Below are 19,475 nucleotides of genomic sequence, written 5' to 3' on the forward strand. Positions count from 1 at the left end.
AGCACCAATCTTGTTCCAGAAACGCTCCGATGTGAAGTTTACCAACTAGGCTTTGATGTGAGCGCGGAAATTAGGAGGAGGAGAACTGTTGAACTGAAAAAAATGTAAAGCCACAGGTGAAGGCAAAGAGCTGGTGCCACACACACACACACACACACACACACAAACATCAAACATACACACACACACATATATATATATATATATTTGTTTCCTCTCTTTGCCCCTTGGCCTTGATCAACAGCGTGTATGTTTTTTTATTTAAAAGGTTCAGAAACCCATACCACAATTCTGAGATCGTCACACTGCAGTTAAAAAATGCGGCAATTTTGAGATGATGCAACTGGTAGACAACCGCTGGTACGGATACTCCTGTTAAACAGCGCCTTGCATCTCCTCAGCTACATTCTCAATACATCAACACGGCATGCAAAACAAAATCACTGCTCTCCTATGCAGTGTGTGTGTGATTGTGTCTATTTACGCGTGAATAGTCTTCTCTAACTAAAGCCTTCTCAAAAAGCTCCAAAATAAACCCAAAGGTCCTCAGAGGGAAAGCATGACAACCTGACTCAAAGAGTGCTGATCACGGAGGGGTTATTGATACAGAAAGGCAGCTTTGTAATATTAGTGTTTGAACACATTTCAGGACAGAAGGTGGGATCAGTAATTTGAGCCACTTAAACACGATTTCCATTTCCTAATGCTTTTGACTTCTTGTGTGTTGCAATGGGATTAATCTTGGTTTCATACATTTTTTCTGTTCTCAATAAGGCTATATAAATAAGGAGTCAAGTCACTTGTAGAGGGTGGGTACATTTAACACACAAACACACAAAGTCAAAATAACACAAGGACATGCAGCACACTCACACAGAAGCAGGAAAACAGTGGAGCACAGCAATGATTATGCACCAGATCTGCTTACACCATATTTCATCATTACTGTGGAGAAAAAACACTACACTATTGATCTGCCCCACTGCTTCCTTTTCTCTCTGCCTCTCTCTCACCCACACTCTGAATCTGTCTTTTATTTCTGCTTTTACTTATCTCTTTTTACTCCTCTCCCACTTTCACACATTTGCAAACATAACTTGACTTTTCTAAAACAGATCCCAGCTGTAAACAAGATCATAAACATGCAAGCGCTGCTTGGAAATGATCTTCGCAAACATCAGTCTCTCTCCCACAGGCATACACAAAAAAAACAAACAAACAGACAAACAAACACACAGGAGGTGGACACACCTGTGCAATCCAATGCAATCCACTACTATAACCCTAGAATTTACGCTGCTGCCTTTGTGAAGTTTCTTGTTTAGTGCAGTCCCAAGGCGGGGACAGATACAGAAATAATCCAACAGGACTATGTTAGAATGGGATGCAGTGCATTAGCACCAAATCATCATTAACCACCACCTCAAAATTATAGACTTGAATGAACCCCTCACTGACCGTTCAGGCTGGGTATTGAACCTTAATACTTTTTGGTATCAAGTACAATGTGTCCGTATAGCAGTGAGTACCAAAATACCAGGATGCTTGCTCAGTTTCTTCGTCTTATATGCTGATTCTCTAACTCGATATTTCCTGGGTGACATTACAACTTTCCTAATATTTGACTGGGTTTCATTCAGGGAAAGATCTTACACGGCTGCTCCGTGTTGTGACAAAATCAAATACTGATGCATTTTACCTTGTTTCGTTAACGGGAAGCAGGATGGTCTACGCTAAATTGACTCCCCAGCGGGCCTAAGCATCAGGAAATGTTTCTATAATCTATTTCTAAGTCATTCTTTGGTCATTTGTCTGACAATTAACAATTCAATGTTGAATCAACTGATTTATTAAAAATAATTGTCAGATTAATTGATAATGAAACTAATACATTTAATAATAATAATAATAAAACATTTTTAAGACGCTATTTTCAGCAGTACTTAATCTGATGATTATTTTCTCAATAAAGAATTGGCCTTTAAAATGCCAACAAAATGTCCATCACATTGTCAAAGAGCCCAGGCTGACATATTCAAACAGCTTGTTTGAACTGATCAACAGTCTAAAACCAAAAGATATCCAGTTTGCTACAGAGTAAAAATCTGCACAAATTCACATTTGAGAAGCTTGAACCAATTAATAATCAAACTGATGATTCGAGTAATCGTTTCAGCTCTCAACATGAGTGCATCTCTTCCTCCTGGGATAAGCGGTCCCATCCTTCCTTCCTTACACACCTTCACAGTTTTACACAGTGTTACATCAACGTGACCCCTGTACGTGCAGGGAATCAAATATAATATATATGTGAGCACTCACACACACAACACACACACACACACACACACACACACACACACACACACACACACACACACACACACACACACACACACACACACACACACACACACACACACACACACACACACACACACACACACACACACACACACACACACTCTGATATGGTAAAACAGTTACACTCTGTTCTTGTAGGAAGCTTCAGGTTAGACAATGTTAAAAGATGGAAAGGAATCAACTGCCAAGTGCAAAATGTTGTCACTTCCCATAGCTACATCTGCTTTCTACATCTTGCAAGTACAGCTAGGAACTCTCACTCTCACACACACACACACACACACACACACACACACACTCGGTTATGGTGCTTATTTTGCTCTCTAATACACACACAGCCCCTACAGCAACTAGATCTTAGCATCTCATAGGTGTTTTATATCTCCTGCTCTCACATGCGCACACACTCATGCACATGGCAAGGCAAAGAAACTAGCTGTGGTAAGTAACAAGTGAAAACGCCATCTGTCAAGCGAGAGCGCATTTGCTTCGCCTCAGCATTTTCAGGGGAATGCCTTGAAGACAAAAAGGTCCTTGTTCTCAATCTCTTCGCAAATCCCATCTCTCATTCTTCCTCCCTCTTCCTTCATCCCCCTTGCTCCGCGCGCCTTGCCGCTCTGCCACCATCAGCAAAGTTGCACACATAAGCATTGGTCAGCGTTCAATTACCGTGAACACCAGGGAAGGATGGGGAAAGTACTTGACAGAGAAATGCACTTCAAGCACTGATTAAATACTGATACCAAGTATAAAAAAGTTTAGCCCCTTGTGTGTGTGTGTTCGTGTGTTCGTGTGTGTGTGTGTGTGTGTGTGTGTGTGTGTGTGTGTGTGTGTGTGTGTGTGTGTGAGTGTGTGTGTGTGTGTACACACAAAGAGAAGAGGAAATGGGGGAAATGTATGTGTGTGTGTGTGTGTTTGTGTGAGCGGGAAAGACAGTAAGGGGGGTTGCTCTTCTCTCCAATACTGATACAACTGTTTCATCATTATGACCCTCTATTACAGTACTTGCCAACTTGCTTACTACATACTTTTGATACACTCCACAGAGTGCTGACTCCAACTAAAGCTGCTGATATGGAGTCATTAGGGGGTGAAGTTTCTGTTTTTCTTGAGCCCACAGAGCTTCCCTATTACTCTTTAGTGTTTAAGACTTGCAATAATCATAGGTTGCTACCAGGCAGCAGATAATGGCCCATCTACCAGAGATCAATCCAAGGATATTCTGTTGCAATACATTAGAGTTCATTGGGGTGCTTTCTTTTTTTAGCACACACAGTCAATACACAACATTAACTGACATGGGAATACCTCCTCCCCTCAAGCGTCCAATTGTTTTTGTCTGAATATATTCACACAAAAGGCTCATTTGTGATGTAGACTTTGAGACAAAGGTGAGTGAGGTCACAGCGAGATATCAAGGGCAGCAAGTTTGTGACTGTAATCAATGTTGTATTCAAGTCATAACCCAAGAGCAAAAACAAGTTAAACTAAATAACTGGCAGCATGATATGAATCATGTCTGTGTTCACATTCTTCCCATCTACCTTAAATCCACTTCGTCTGAAACTATACTGAAGCCCGCTGAATAACCAAACCTCACTGAAAAACATCAACATATTTAGCATAAATGACATTTTAAACACATTTCCGGAGCCCACATGAGCTTAAATTATCCCATAAACACGTCAACATCCACAACACCCCCCCACCCCCCATATAAACCCAGCTCTTCCTTCCCTCGCGCCAGACCTTTGTCCGCCCGCCTGCCGCCGGTGCCATGTTGCCATGGCTCCCCTCATGCCTCCGCTCTGCTCGCGCAAACGTTGAGAAATAACACCGTTGTGATGAATCAGCATCTCTGCCCGTGAGCCCGGCAGGTGCTCAGCCGCGGGCACGCCGGGGAATAGACCGTTTCTCTGTGTGTAAACGACAACACAAGTCACTTAAACGTGAAAAACGTACCACCTAGCGTGAAGACACGCGCGAACAGAAGGCCTGTGGAAGAACAGCGTCTGACACAAAGCAAATGTCACATCAGTCGCTGAAGCGGAGTCACTAACGGCTGCTCTAGAGCCAGCCGTTGGACGGTTGACAGTTATAAATACACCGCGGTGACAGCACACTTGTTTATCGCTGTCGCCGGCTTTTATTCATTACTTACACATTTTTAGCCCGGGCTACTTATGTCACACCGCCAACTCAGCAGTCTGCGAGTGGACGAAAGGTTAAGTCCGTGAAACCGCCCGCACAAATAAAAGAAATAAGCAAAATGAAACCCCCAGCAGCGCATCTTACCTGTGAAGAAGCTGCAGCAGACGGGTGTGTTTTTGTGAGGAAGCTCCAGTCTGTGTCCGCCGCTGCCGCTTCAGCACCCCGAAGAGAGAGGACAGTCGGCGGAGCTAACTGAGCCGAGGGCTTGTGTTGTTGTCGAGGGTGTCCTAAGTTGCTTACTCTGCGTTACGGTTTTCCCTGGCTCTCCTTTACGTTCACCTTTCTAAATATCTAGCCATTTAGGAGCCACAAAACAAGGGAACCCCCGGCCATAGCCTAGCAACGGGCACAAAACCCCGACTCTCGCGGACTCCCTGCGCGCTCTTCTAATTCCGACACATGGCTTCTTTTTAAAGCCTGACAGCCGCACGCGCCGCAGCCTACAACCCTCTTTGTCTGTGTTGTTATGAAATCGCCGGTTGGTCGGTCGGCGTGGCGGACGACCCGGTGCCTCTGAAGAGCATGTGCGGGTCTGGATGACGCCTGGATCGTGATGATTCAGCACTACCAGGCTGCTGCCCTTTAAACCGCAGCTGGAATCCGGCGGAGCGGCAGCGGCACTCTCCGTTACAAGCGGCAACACAAGCGCGGCGATAACGGCATGGCAGCGGCGGTGCACACTCAGCAAAACAACGTCTCTAATATTCAGCACTTTTCTTTTCTTTTTTTTTTGAGGAATTCTGACTCACCAGAAGTCAAACCGCCGCCTTTCACCCACCGCACCTTCAGAGGGTTAGGGGTTCACCGATGGTTGGTCGACCCGGTAAGGAGGGAGACAGTTGGAGAAATGTGTTTTTTTCCGCTCACGCCTTCTCGCAGGTCTATAATATAGCCTATCCACTCCTTCCCTCCTCGCTTGTTTTTAGTCTATGGTCGGAGGCGCCAGACGTCAAATGATGTTTGGATCACATGGTTTCATTCATGAAGGATCTACGCAACCCGCATTTAAAGAGACATGAGACACTACTACTGTGTGATGGACTCTGATAACAACAGTCAGGGTGGAAAGTGTGACAAGACAGCCCCACCTCTCTGTGCGTATTTCTAAACTTGGAGCTAATTTGAAGTAGGTAGGCTCCAAACAGTAGGGAGGGATGGATGAAGAAAACAACACCAACTTTGGTTAAATGTATACATTTTGTAGATTAAATGTGAAACCACCAGCTCTGAATATGATGTGGGCTGCACCCAAGGAGGTTATAATAATTAATACTTATTGTTATAACCCCTTAGCTGCATCTTTACATCTTGTATCTTCTTTAAAACAGAGAAAACAGAATTAAAGTGGAGTCAACACAGACATTTATCAACACAAATGTTGGGCTTGTTAAGACAAACGCTCAACCTGTTCTTCGAGCCGATATCAGAAAACATCAAACATGACACGTAGATTCATATCACTGCTGTACTTCCTCTAAAAGAAGGACATGATAACGCAGTATCAATGATGCTGAGTTCTTGACCCAGGTTACACAGACAACTTTTCACTTTTCACAAAAACTGATATAGATGTTTACCATTTTCTTGAGACCACGAAGTAGTAACACTTGCATTTAGACTGTACATGATGATACTCAGGGATCAAACAATGCTTCATGGTTTCTTATACTAACTCATATACAGTATATACAGTATATATAGTTGGGTTTTTTTTAAACACTTTTCCGATCTTTTTATTTCAGAAGCTAACTGAAAGTCATAAACATCTATAAACTGTTCATACATCATCCACTATCCGTCCTCAATTACAGTGCAGTTTAAAAACAGAACTATTAGGACCAGTGTGCAGTAGTTTGTCAATACTCCATTTCCATTTCTGTGGAACTAATGACTTTCAATACAAGACAAGAAAGCACTCAACCAATGGCCTGGCCATAACCCAGCCTATTTCTGGATGCCACTCAGTTTATGAAAAATAGCCGGTATTAGGCTACATATTCAACGGCCGATATTAATCACAGGCCTTTAAGAAATCAAATAAATCTCTGCCAGGCTGCTGAAAGTAAAGAGACATTTTTAAACACCACTTACATTTTGCATGGTATATTTAAGAAATCACTAATATTTAAACAAAATCTAATCAAACAGCCTGTTAAATCTTTGCAAAGTGAAGTTAAGAGCTGTGTTTTCACAGGCATTTTTATCAGCAAAGACTGGAAAAAAGCTGAAGGTGGACCACACGTGTGGTGAGGAGAGGCAGCAGCAGACTGAGCAAATACAGTATAAATGTTTGGATAGCGCTCAGGCAGTGGTGAAAAAGTAACCAAGTACATTTATTATTCAAATTCTGTACTTTCTGATAGATTTTGTTTTATACTTTGCAGATTCAGGTTATTAATAACAGAATATCATCATGGTGCGTTATAGATTAAGATACTCAACGTAAAGTAGTTCAAATTAAACCTACCTTTACATCAAACACACACACACACACGAACACACACACACACACGAACACACACACACACACACACACACGAACACACACACACACACACACACACACACACACACACACACACACACACACACACACACACACACACACACACACACACACACACACACACACACACACACACACACACACACACACACACACACACACACTCAGGACTGAACGGGATGGAACATGATGCTGTCACAGGTGTTGCGTTGCACTTGTCACTTTGCTTATAAAAGCACTACTTGTTTACGTGGTATATTTATGGGGTATGTGTTTAATGTATTGTTTTATTTTGGTTATGTGTTAGTGGGGCACCATGCACAACTGGACAGGCACTTTCACTACTGCTTATACCTGTATAATTGTAACCAATTAACTCAAATTGAATTGAACATTTAAAGTGATGCTTACACATGAATGCATCAATTATAATCCAGTATTATATTACTCTGACATTCTGCATTATGAGTAGTTTTACTTGCAGAGTGTTTACTTGTAGTTAAATTTTCAGCACTGTGGTATTACTTTTATTTAGTGTAATTCAGGCGCAAAATCCTGCCATGGGATCCCATCTTTTTCAGCACTTACTGTACATACATCAAATAAGCCATCGAGACTATTAACAGAGAAATCCGGTAGAGTCGCTAACGGTCAGACGTGGCTAACACTGTTTAGCTCTGGGCATTATAGTGAAGGCATTAAAAGGCTTTTTCACCACTAATACTGCTCAAAATAACACCAAACCTCTACAGTAGCATGATAAGAGTCCCTACACAGAAAACAAAACACCAACAACGTAGTTAGGGAACCAAGAGTTTATTAAAAGAGTGTTTTGAAAGACTTACCAACTGGCCCCTGTACCAGCTCCTCTCATAGTAAAGTCCATTCAAGTCGATTACCAAGCTCAATCTAAAAGGAAGGAGCCCATTGGTGCTTTGTTTTATGTGTAGGGACTCTTATCATGCTACTGCAGAGGTGTGGTGTCATTTTGAGCAGTATTAGTGGTTAAAATAAGACATTTTAATGCTTTCACTGAGCTAATCAGTTTTAGCCACGTCCGGCTGTTAGCGACTCTCCCGGATTTCTCCGTTAATAGTTTTACACATCTTGATGGCTTATTTGATCTATGTAAGTGCCGAAAAAGACCATGGGAGGATTTTGCGCCGGAATAACACTTTAAGTAAAAGATCTGAGTACTTCTTCCACCACTGCGTGTAGGCCCTCATGGAAACTAAACCAATGAAAAACTCTTGACGTGTACATCTGTCAAACACAGAGGCAGTGGTGGAAAGTAACTATTTTTCAAGAAAATGTTGAGTTTTTTGAGTTGAGTACTAGGGCGGCATGGTGGTTAGCACTGCTGCCTCACAGCAAGAGGGTTCCTGGTTGTTCACCTTGATTAGTTACTTTTAATACAGTAATAACAAAGCAATACTATAATCAAAAACATAGTAATGCTTTATAAGAGGCCATTGTGTATGTGTACAACTTGCACGGCTGCTTTTACTTTAGTAACAGATCTGAATATGAGGACAGACGATATTCACCCACTTCTACAGCCTCTGTGCATAGATAAGCATCAGTAGACCAAAGCTGTCTGTCCCCAGGAATCCTCTGTAGTTACTTCTTACTGAGAGGGAAGACCATACTGCAGATTCACTCGCTGTGTGGTAACTGCTTCCTCTTTCCGCGACCGTTTCACCAGACAGCTGCACCGAGCTGATACTGTATCAGTCCGGCGATCATAGCTGTGCGTGGATCGCACACACACACTTTAATGACAATAATGTTTGTGCACAACAAAAAGTGAAATAGAGCAAAATGGAAGACTGACTGCCCATCACCTCCTTCCTAGCAAATATCTAGGAATAAGGTGGCTGTTTGGTGGTGATGGAAGAAAGAAGCAAAAATTCCTTCCATCTATTCACTCATCTTGGTTTCTGGCACTCCCACTGGCCTTGATACGATATGCAAACAACCATGTTACTGCAAAGGTCAGTGATTACATTGATTGAATGGAGATGACAGGTAGCATCTGGCATACCTGTGGACACGGACGGACACACACACACACACACACACACACACACACACACACACACACACACACACACACACACACACACACACACACACACACACACACACACACACACACACACACACACACACACACACACACACACACACACACACACACACACACACACACACACACACACACACACACACACCAAACTTTCCACTCAGGATTATCTGCCACTGAACCGCCATCTAAAACCCTCTGCCAGTGTCAAGATGATTGACACCGAGCACATCCTCTTCACCTTAGCTGGACGCGGGGTGCTCAAAGCTGCCTGACCGACGAAAGGTAACAGAAGTCTAATAATGAGAGGCAAATGGAAGTCTCCCCAGGAATGGCTAATCTTAACGGACACAGGCGGGAGCATGCGGAGAATAACCTTTCACAATAAAAGAGGGATTACCGAGACACTTCAGCGGCTGAGGAAAAACCATTGCACGCACAAATAAACAGCCCGAGTGTAATAAGAGCATTCGGGACGCAATTTAATCAAGGGACAGTGGTGTGTGTGTGTATTAGTTTAAGGAAAATAACTTAATCCTGCAACAGCTACAAATTGTTCAATTATAATGAGGACATGGCTCTTCACAAACCATCACTTTTCTTCCATCATTTTAACTTCGCCATTATGCACCTGTGTGCTGCCTGAATAGGCCCATAGGCCTATCTCATTCCAACACAAAGTGGCATCTGTTAATCCAAAATGGAGCAGCCTGGAGCGTAGGAATGGGCCCAAATATCTAGACTTGAGTACTTCACAGACTTCAAGTCTGCTGCACCTATACTGCAATCTCATAATGTGCCCAAATGTAGCTGCACTTCTGTCCTCTACTATCTACTATACTGGAAAGAGACATTTACAGTATTTATGCACTGCACCTAAGCATACTGTTGAGGTACTTGTTTTTTACTTCAGTATTTCAGATTAAGATTTCACATAAAAAAAACAGACAGGCAATCTTAGAAAATACAATACATGTATTCAAAGTAAATCTGGTTTTCTTCCTGTTTTATGACCTCTGAGAGAGAAAAACAGTGTAATTGAGCACCAGGGTTGGGGAGTAATTGTACCCAAGTAACATCCACCAAGGAGGTTATGTTTTTTGGCATGGTTTGTCTGTTTGTCAGCAGGATTATGCCCGATTTACATGCAACTTGGTGAAGGGTGTTACATGGGCCAAGGAAGAACCCATTAAATTTTGGAGCGGATTCAAAAAACACTTTTGTTAACATTGCAAGATAGGGTATGGCCCTGGCGGAGGACTGCACTCTCCAAGTGCCCCTCTAATTCTTCTTTTTTTTTGCTCTAAAATTCACAATGCTCGTTTTCACAATCACAATTTTTTAACGTGCAGCAACTTGTGTGTGCACAGAAGAGACGCAGAGCTAGGACACTGTCGGGAACGTGATTTTCCATAAAAAATATGAGATCCAGACAAATGAGCTCAACGAGACAATTCTGAAGTTTTCCAATTGTAATCCAAAGTTACTAAAAAACGTTACTTAATTTGAGTAATTTAATGGAATATGTTACAAATTATATGTTAGGGCATGACTTGGGTAATCTGTAGTGGAATATGTTTTAAAAAGGAACTCCAACACTGTTGAGACCCCATGTCACATTTCAGTCCCCCGCTAAACCTCTTAAATCATTTCAGTTAAATAATCATTTAAGGCCCAAAAAAAGAAAAGAAAAGTAAAAAAAATATATATATATGTGAATTTGCGTGACAGAACGTTTTCCCTCTCTCCTCTCCCATTAATCATCTCAAGACCTCTCAGATTAATGTGGTGACACTTTGGAGGGGTCCGACCCCTAGTTTGAGTACCACTGGACTAAACTACCAAACTAACACCCAAATAAATTTCAAACTCAAGCACCTACAAAAGTAAAACATAACTTACACACAGATGAATTAGCATTTACAATCCACAAATGTCATTTATAATAATATATCAGTCACAAGGGACATATTACTTGTATATAATGTAATGTATATGTATGTATAATGTATAAGTACTTTTCCTTTTGATATAAGTACTTGGATGATCATACGCCTGTACTTTTACTAAAGTAGGATATTAAATATAAAAATTTGTGATGGAGTATTTTTAGATTACTTTTACTTAAGTAAAGGTTCTTCTACCACTGAGGGCACCCTTGTGTTTCTGAAAGTGTTAAGTAGTAATTATGTGAACACTAAGAGGAAAGAAGAGAGGAGAGGCTGGATCTGCAAAGAAATCCAAGATCCCACTCACTGGCCATATGTCTGCTGACAGAAAGCTTCTAAAATTGGACTGTGTTTCGTCTTTAGAACAGCCAATCACAAGGCACCTCCAGGCCAGTGAGGAAAAACACATGTACCTCTTATTATTTAAAGCCATAATAATAATAATACCGAGAGGCAGTGATGTACCAGAGACACCGATAATGCTGAAGAGTTCTGGATGAATCATGTATCCGTATCACTACAGTTATTGACATTGACTATGCGTGAGGTGGTGCAGTTTTATTTGATGTTAGTACAGAGTGAATTTTAAGTCACTCTCACCTGGCAGCTGTGTGAGGAGGGTAATTTGGTTTTAGTAGACCTATAATTGGGTCATTTGATAATAGGGCGCCATCTGCAGGCCAGGGTGCATCTTAATTACTCACTGATAAGAGTCTGGTCAGCCCTAAGGGAAACCTGAAATTCTAACTAAAGCAAGCACACTACAGAGTAAAACAAATGGAGCAGGAGGACACAAAGCAAACGGGCTGAGTGAGCGCAGAGTTCTGAGAGTCATTCAGTTCAGGGACAGACTTGGTTTGAAACAAAAGTATTCGATTCCGCTTCTTTAATATTGACTTTTTGACAAACCGAATACAAAACAAAACATAACATGTAAAATTATGGGGATAAAAATATAACCAACAATACAAATTACATAGTTAGGACGGACTTATGTAATGCTGTTACATCATAATCTATATGAATGTATCTTCATATAATCTTGCTTCTTTGTGTAGATAATTTGTTAGACTTTCAGGTAACATTCCTTTATGAGAGGACATGTAAAAAAGTGCCTTTATATTATAAAAAAGAGAAATGAGAAGGTTCAAAAATACCCAAGATTTGGGTTTCTGACATCAGAAATGTTTTTCAAGCTTGGAATGACCCTTATATGTGAAAATAAATATTTTGCGTTGATGGTTTTATTGTGATAGAAATTCAGTTGTTACACTGCAGGGAGGGTATTCTATCCATAAAGACCTTAGTATTCGTATACAACAATCAAAACAACCAAAAATAAAAGTTATTACATGTTTTTGTTCAATCCATATTCAGTCTTTGTTAACAGTAAAACACTGTCGGCCAAACAATATATAATTATTAGCGCAAAAAAAGAAAGCAGGGGGCAGAATGATTTACATTGTGGCTTCATTTTTTGTTTTGAAAGAAGGACATTAAAAGACAAACATTAAGAGCTTTACGGTATCCCCGCAGCCATCTGCTGCCTGGTGTGTACCAGGATCCTGTGATGGCCCACTGGGTCATTACCGTTTAACAGCCCCACACAGTCTAGAGCTCAAACAGACAGACAACAGATTTTAAATGCACGTTTGCTCTTCAGTGTGTATCTGGATTTGTGTACGAGTAGACAGTAATCCTGCATCACAACATAAGGCTATAACTGTGGCCTTAACGCACCCAGAATGCTCCTGTGCTTGTGTGTAATGCTGGTGTCACCAGCAGGTCCACTGTCTGCATGTAACTCAAGTATGAATAAATAATTTGGCTTTTATTAAAAAGAGATTTGGATGCGACTTCAGACCAGTCCAGTTGTTTGTTCATGTGTGCACACGTTGGTACAAGTTTACCTGTGATGTGTTTGTTTGTGTGTGCCCCTGCCTGTTCACTCAGTTCTTCTTCTTGACACTGGGGCCGCGGTTGTTGAAGAGGCTGAGCCCTGATTTTCCGTTCCCGTTAGCGACTCCGCTGACTGTGACTCCGGGCTGCTGGAGCACCTTGTCCAATGTAGTTTTCTTAATGGCTGCTGGGGAGATGCGCTCCTGGTCTGCCAGATACTGCAGCTCCCTGTGAGAGAAAGCAAAAGTGTTTAGATATACAGTACAGTAATTAATGTAGTGAATAATATTTCCTTCAGTGTTATAACTACACACGGATTGGGGACAGCAAGACTACTAAGTTGCACGCTATAAGATCACCGTATTTAAACACCGGAGATTTTAACAGGGTCGAGAGAGAAATGTAAATGTAGCTTCTGTATAATCCATTTGGGGCCTTAATTAAACACATTTCCCAAAGCTAGTTTCATCTTCTCACAGGTTTTCTCTGTTTTTAATATTGTTGTGAACTGAATAAAGAAACTACTTTGGCTCAAGCTATTTGTGACAGACAACTGTCATCATTTTGACAATTAATAGACTAATCAATAAATCAACAGAAAAAATATTAAGAAGAATAATGAGAAACAAAAATAACGCATTTAGAATTTTAGAAACGCAACAGGTGAGATAAATTTGAGAACGCTGGTTCTGCTGATGGTGCAGATGTGTGAATTGCAGGTGGCGACTGTCTCACCGTGTCCTAATGCATGAAGCCTCCACTGCATTGATCAAAAGGCTGCGGAAGCCGCCGCTCTCCATGACGTGCAGGGCGTGGATGGTGGCGCCCCCTGGTGAGCACACGTTGTCCTTCAGCTGGCCGGGGTGCTGCTCCGATTCCAGCAGCATCTTCGCTGCTCCCTGAGGAGAAACAGGAACAGGACAAAGAACTTAAGTGAAAAAGAAGTGAAGGATATCTATGGAGGACACTGTAGTGTTTACTTCAACATAGCCATTGAGCACGGATTTGTGGTGCATCCATAGCAACAGAAACACTTTTGAAATCATTATAATGTGAGCTGTAAATGTAGAATAAACCATAGATATGGTTCATCCTAGAAATGAAATCTAATCTGACGTACAGACGGTCAGAGACTTTTTTTATTCCATGCAGCTTGTTGGCCTTCAATAGGTGAGCATTACTATGAGTGTTTCCTGCAGAAAAATGTGCAAACATGGAGGAGACACTCAGACCAAGAGTATTCACTGACTACAACATATAACACCATCTGAAAAGGTATGTGCAGAAAAAAAAAGGAAAAAGCACAGCACATTGCTCATAATGCAGAAAGGAACTGAACACACTGAGCTCTGAGCAGAAGACGTAGCCTGAAGCAGCTGCCACGATTCCTAAAACAGACTGAGGTGAATAGTTTCAGGTTATCTATTCTGACACAGTGTGATCAAAACAGTTGGCATTGATACATTTAAGCATTATCTATGCTTATTTGTCAGGTAGAAAACAGCCGCAATTAGTAAACGTGTTGAAAATTGATCTTTTGAAAAATAGATTTACATTTGGCATCACAGAGAGTTTTCTATTTTTAGAGTTTCATCACTTTTAGTGAGTTAAGTCAGCAGTTCTAAGACTGTCTACTGTGTTTTCTGCCTTTAAATACACAGACGACATGCAGATAAGGGAGACTTCATATTGAGAATAGAGACAAGAATATCACACAGATACAAAAAACAAACAACTGACCAATAAGGCCTGAGCCCCAAGTCTGACCGCCAGTCTCCTGGGCAGACCCATCTTCACTCCGCCATCAGCAAGAGCATCCAGGGCCGTGAACGCCTGTTCAAAAACACACAGTTGTAAGTTTTTCTCCTTTAAGCATCAATGCCATCACATCTTTTACAAATGTGCAGACATCATATAAAACAACAGTCTGATTTATTATGAATATGAGGTTTTGCCTCCTTTGCTGCTTCCTTTTTATTTGGCCTCCAGTCTGTAGTCATTGGTAACCTTTTATTGATACTAATGCCATTATCGATTTTGTTTATCAGTCCGATTCTCTATCGAATCCTTTATTGATTCCTGGTCAATTTTCTGTGTGTGAAAAAAAGTAGGTGTCAATGTAACCGTTGAGTCTGATCACATTGTAGATTAAATTAGAGACTATTTGTACAGGATTTGTTTTCATTTACGTTTTACGTGCCTGTGTGGCGCCAACATTCATATAACAGGTTATTTACCCTCAGTAAGAGACGTGCTGCTCAGTTGAGTAGCAGTGGCACTTGTGTATCAAATGTGTCAAATACATGGCACTGCTGGAAGTTAAGCTCATGTTGTGTTGCGTAGAATGATGCTTCCCTACTTTTGTCTGTAAGTTATTGAAAATTCAGTACATAGTTTTTGTCAAATAACACTATCACTTTGAGGGTTTGTTCACTTGTGGTTGTCATTTTACAGACTACATGATTAATACAGTAATAAGTGACAGATAACAGTAATAAATAATTGTTAGTTTACGCTGTGGCTGTGAAGCCTGACAATACAGATATGAAATAGCAACCTGTCTTCTAAAAACATAGCACATCATTTCTTCATGAATCCAAATAAATCTCTGGAGCTCTCTGAGTAGAATTAGATAGTTTTGCTATTCTTGTAATGACTCCAGCGACTGCTAACACAAAGCTGTAATCACCAACGTAGCAGCAGACTCCTCCAGTCTATTTTAGGATAAAGGATTACACAGATTATTTCCCCAAAGCAGACCAAACAGTGAGGTTTCACCTTTTACTCTAATTCTGGGTGTAAGCATCACATCTCACCTTTTTTGTCAAGATTCCAAAACTAGGACTTTGATAAGATACCTGCTTAAATATCTCGACACTGAAAGGATACTACGGCAAAGACCTAAATCTATGCAATGCCATTTAAAATCAACATTTAATAAATTCATAAATGATTAAGCATATAAAATGAATAAATATGGCTATGAAAACAATATATGAAGCAATAATTATATGTAAAAATGTTAACAGAGTTAGTGATTCAAATATAGTTAAATAAATAAATATTTTTACTTTAATAAAAAGGACTACTTCTTTTTATTTCAGGGGTGCTCTCCCTCCTGGCGAAGCAAGCGGTTGCCCAGCAGCAGTGAGTGAGTCAGGAGGACCCCGACGGGGTTGTCAGCCAGCGAATTCTTGTTTCATTTGTGGTCTTATCAACAGTAAAAGTACTAATTTCAGTGCCTCATATCGTTATATCCCAAGCTACTGCAGTGGTTGTAGTTAGTGGCGTTGGACTTTTAGTTCTTTGAATATATGGATTATCGAAGCAGAGCCCTTAAAAGCAATTTTTTAGCCCCCACCCTTTGAAAGGCTTGAAAGGCTTTGCCTTTTGCCAGTCTGCCATTGTAAATAAAAATGTATTCTTAATGACCTGCTTGGTTGAATAAAGATTAAATAAACTAGAGATCATGTTGCGATGAGATCACACCAGCCGCAATGCCAAATCGGGCCAGGGGCGTAAAGTGCTCAGTAAGAAATCAGCCTTAATTTGATCTCAACTACGCAGCTGTAATGTTTCGTGACTGTATCTTGCACGCTTGTGACATTAAAACAGATAAAAAAAATATGTCCACAGACAGACAGATATATAAACACCAGGCAAAATACTCAAAACCTCCTCTGTGTTAGTCCCTGCTGCAGTAGATTTACACAAAATAGTACCGTTTTATCAGCAGCGTATTGCAATCCCTTTCTGGTATCAGTAGACCATGCAGCACAACACCTTAAATACACCCGTTTGTGACACTCGGCCCTGAAGTGACTTACGTAGGCTGGTCCACTGCCACTCAGCCCAGTGACAGCATCAATGAGGTCCTCCTCCACCTCCGTGCAGAAACCCACACTGGCCATCAGCTGCTCCAACAACTTTCCATCCTCCACCTGAAAGAAGCAGAAAAACAACAACATGCTGGTAATGATGTGGGAGAATTAGTAAAAGCAAAAAGGTCTTGTTCAGCCTTTCTGTGCAGATATCTGAGATACATCTAACAATCCCTCCACTTTACCTCTGCATGTGTCCCAGTGGCGTACACTGTAGCTCCCTCTTTCACCACCACTGGAGTATTGGTCATACACCTCATGACTTTAGGAGCTGAACGATACTGAAGCAGCTTCTGTGAAATTACAAGAATGGAAACACAGGATAGTGATGCAGAGAAGGGAAGGATGTAAAATGTTTTGTTTTTTTTTGTTTGGAAGCATGCCAAGACATCTTAATGTAACTTCACTTGTGATAGGGAGGAAGAGGGAAAACAATTCAGAAGACTTGAAGAGAAGACATACAAGACTAGTGTGACTGGTTTTGACGAAAAAGTATTATGGAAAACACCAGATAACAATACCACAATGTGCACACTACAGGTAGAGTCATCTAGAGCTTGTGAAACGTCAGCAGGTTAATAAATTTGGATCACAGAAAACGAAAAACAAAGTCATAAAAGCTGACCTTTTCTATGGAGCTAATGGTGACACCTGCCGCACAGGAAACTATGAGATGGCGGTCCTCGATGTCTGGCCCTATCTCATCCAGAACGAAAGGGATGATGTGGGGTTTCACAGCCAGGAAGAGCACGTCACTCTTATTGACCGTCTCTTTGTTGCTTGTCGTTAGGTTCACCCCCATTTTCTGCAGAAAAAGATAAAATGAAAATCAATGGCGAACACAGAGAGAGAGTGTGTTAGGAGAGGTATGAGGAAACAAACAGGTGTTATTACAGCAACCGGCACATATTATAAGCTCCTGGACAAGCCCACGCTCGCATTCATGCATGGTCGCCTCGCATCACTGTTTCCATTTCACTACCCATTTCCAGGCGCCACACAACAAAGAAGAAAAATGTCTTCTCACCCTCAGCCCCGACACAGTGGGCAGATCTGAGTCTGGAGAGCTGGCTGTAATCCTGTGTGTAGCAATCACACCTGGGGAAGGAGACAGGAGCACGTGCAGACTGAGCTATGAGGATGTACTGAACTGTAAGACCTTATTGATCCCAAGAGAGAAAAATTACATGGTACAGCAGGACAAGACACAGAAAGAGAAAGAAGAAAATAAATGTAGCAAAAGACATTAAAAAGACATTAACATTTAATAATACTAATACATGATCTTTGCATAGCTGTGCAAACACAGTAATTAGTCTAGTTTTGCCACTCTCCAGGCCTAATTAAGGTAGAAATGTGTGTGTGTCCATATGTATGTGTAGCTGTGACTGCATTTTCCCCTCCTCCAACCCAAAAATCAGTCAATATGTTGTATGATCTGAAGTGAATTCATGTACAAGGCAAATATTGTAGAATATTAAAAAAAAGTGGCCTCACCTGCAGCTGTGAACCCTTTCACCAGTGCGTGAGCCAGCTGGCCCGCTCCAATGAACCCAACACTCATCCTGTCAGATGATGTGGCGTCTTTGACCTGTAAAAAACAGTCAGAAAGCTGCTACCAACTGTCATGCATTTAAATGGACCACATGTACGTACAAACCCCACAAAACACAACAAATACACAATTAGCCTTTCACCTTTTTACTTCTGACTAATCATCCAGTTTTGACTCATTGAAAAAGTACAGAGATAAGCTTTGGTGATGGTGCAATCTAGAGAAAAATCCTGGAGCTGGTCCACAGACAAGTGAATGATGAAACACCTCCTCTGACACTTGGCAGCAGCACCGATGGGTGATTTTTCACCGGGATATATGGGCACATTGACTGATTTGACAACTGTGAATGTGAACTGCTGCATTCAAATAAAAACGATTTGCATTAAACAATAAAAACCGTTCTGAGGCCACACATTAGGTCTCTAGTTCAGAGTATACTGATCTTTACACCCTTTTTACACATTTTGATTATTTTATTTTTTCTGTAGTATATAAGTCGTATTTTAAAAAAGTGTCCTCGTCTATGTGTGGTGCACAGTGGTCAGTGGGAGCCCCCTTAATTCCTCTGTACTGTACCTTGTGCAATGACAATAAAGGGTATCCCTCTTCACAAGTGTAATCTGATGATGTCCTGAGTAAGTCAACACCTTGATGTACATAGTCTAACGTTGTTGTTCAACATAGTTAGTTTATCACACTGTAAATTGTGTTTCGCTGTGTAATGTTTGCTGAGCAGCCGTTAGTGTCTCCGGTGTTAATTATAGCTCTTCATTTGATGCTAAAGGGCGATGGTAGCATTTCCTAGCTAGCTGCTGTTAGCTAACAGCTTTCACAACCATAATGAATGAGAAACACGACACACACACATCACGGAGATAATTACCTTCGCCTAAAAGTTCCCTCTGAAGTTCCTGACCGTGAAGGTGTGGGCTCAGGACGTGACGGTTCTGGTCCAGCGTCAGAAAAACACAGAAAACACTACTTTTTGTGTCAACGTGGCTTCCTCTTTGCTCAACCGCCC

At 41.3% G+C, this 19,475-nt stretch overlaps 2 protein-coding genes across 2 annotated transcripts in view; both read right to left on the reverse strand.

Moving 5' to 3' along the window:
• The window catches only part of mafgb (v-maf avian musculoaponeurotic fibrosarcoma oncogene homolog Gb), a 13,570-nt gene extending 8,143 nt beyond the window's left edge, over positions 1-5,427 (reverse strand). The window contains exon 1 of the mRNA XM_083933610.1: positions 5,325-5,427. The gene's annotated coding sequence lies outside the window, so the exon portion shown is untranslated. The remainder of the gene's footprint in view (positions 1-5,324) is intronic.
• A 6,566-nt stretch (positions 5,428-11,993) lies between these two features.
• Positions 11,994-19,475, reverse strand: pycr1b (pyrroline-5-carboxylate reductase 1b). The gene is made up of 9 exons (XM_083924413.1): positions 19,338-19,475; positions 18,394-18,487; positions 17,924-17,994; positions 17,522-17,701; positions 17,082-17,189; positions 16,843-16,956; positions 14,756-14,848; positions 13,751-13,914; positions 11,994-13,243 (listed from the first exon to the last, which is right to left on the reverse strand). Exons 2-9 carry the CDS (start codon positions 18,458-18,460, stop codon positions 13,066-13,068), a joined length of 975 nt encoding a protein of 324 aa, XP_083780539.1. The 5' UTR covers positions 18,461-18,487; positions 19,338-19,475; the 3' UTR covers positions 11,994-13,065.

This window comes from Echiichthys vipera (assembly GCF_963691815.1).
Source record: "Echiichthys vipera genome assembly, chromosome: 2".
In the NCBI taxonomy this organism is placed as follows: Eukaryota; Metazoa; Chordata; class Actinopteri; order Perciformes; family Trachinidae; genus Echiichthys; species Echiichthys vipera.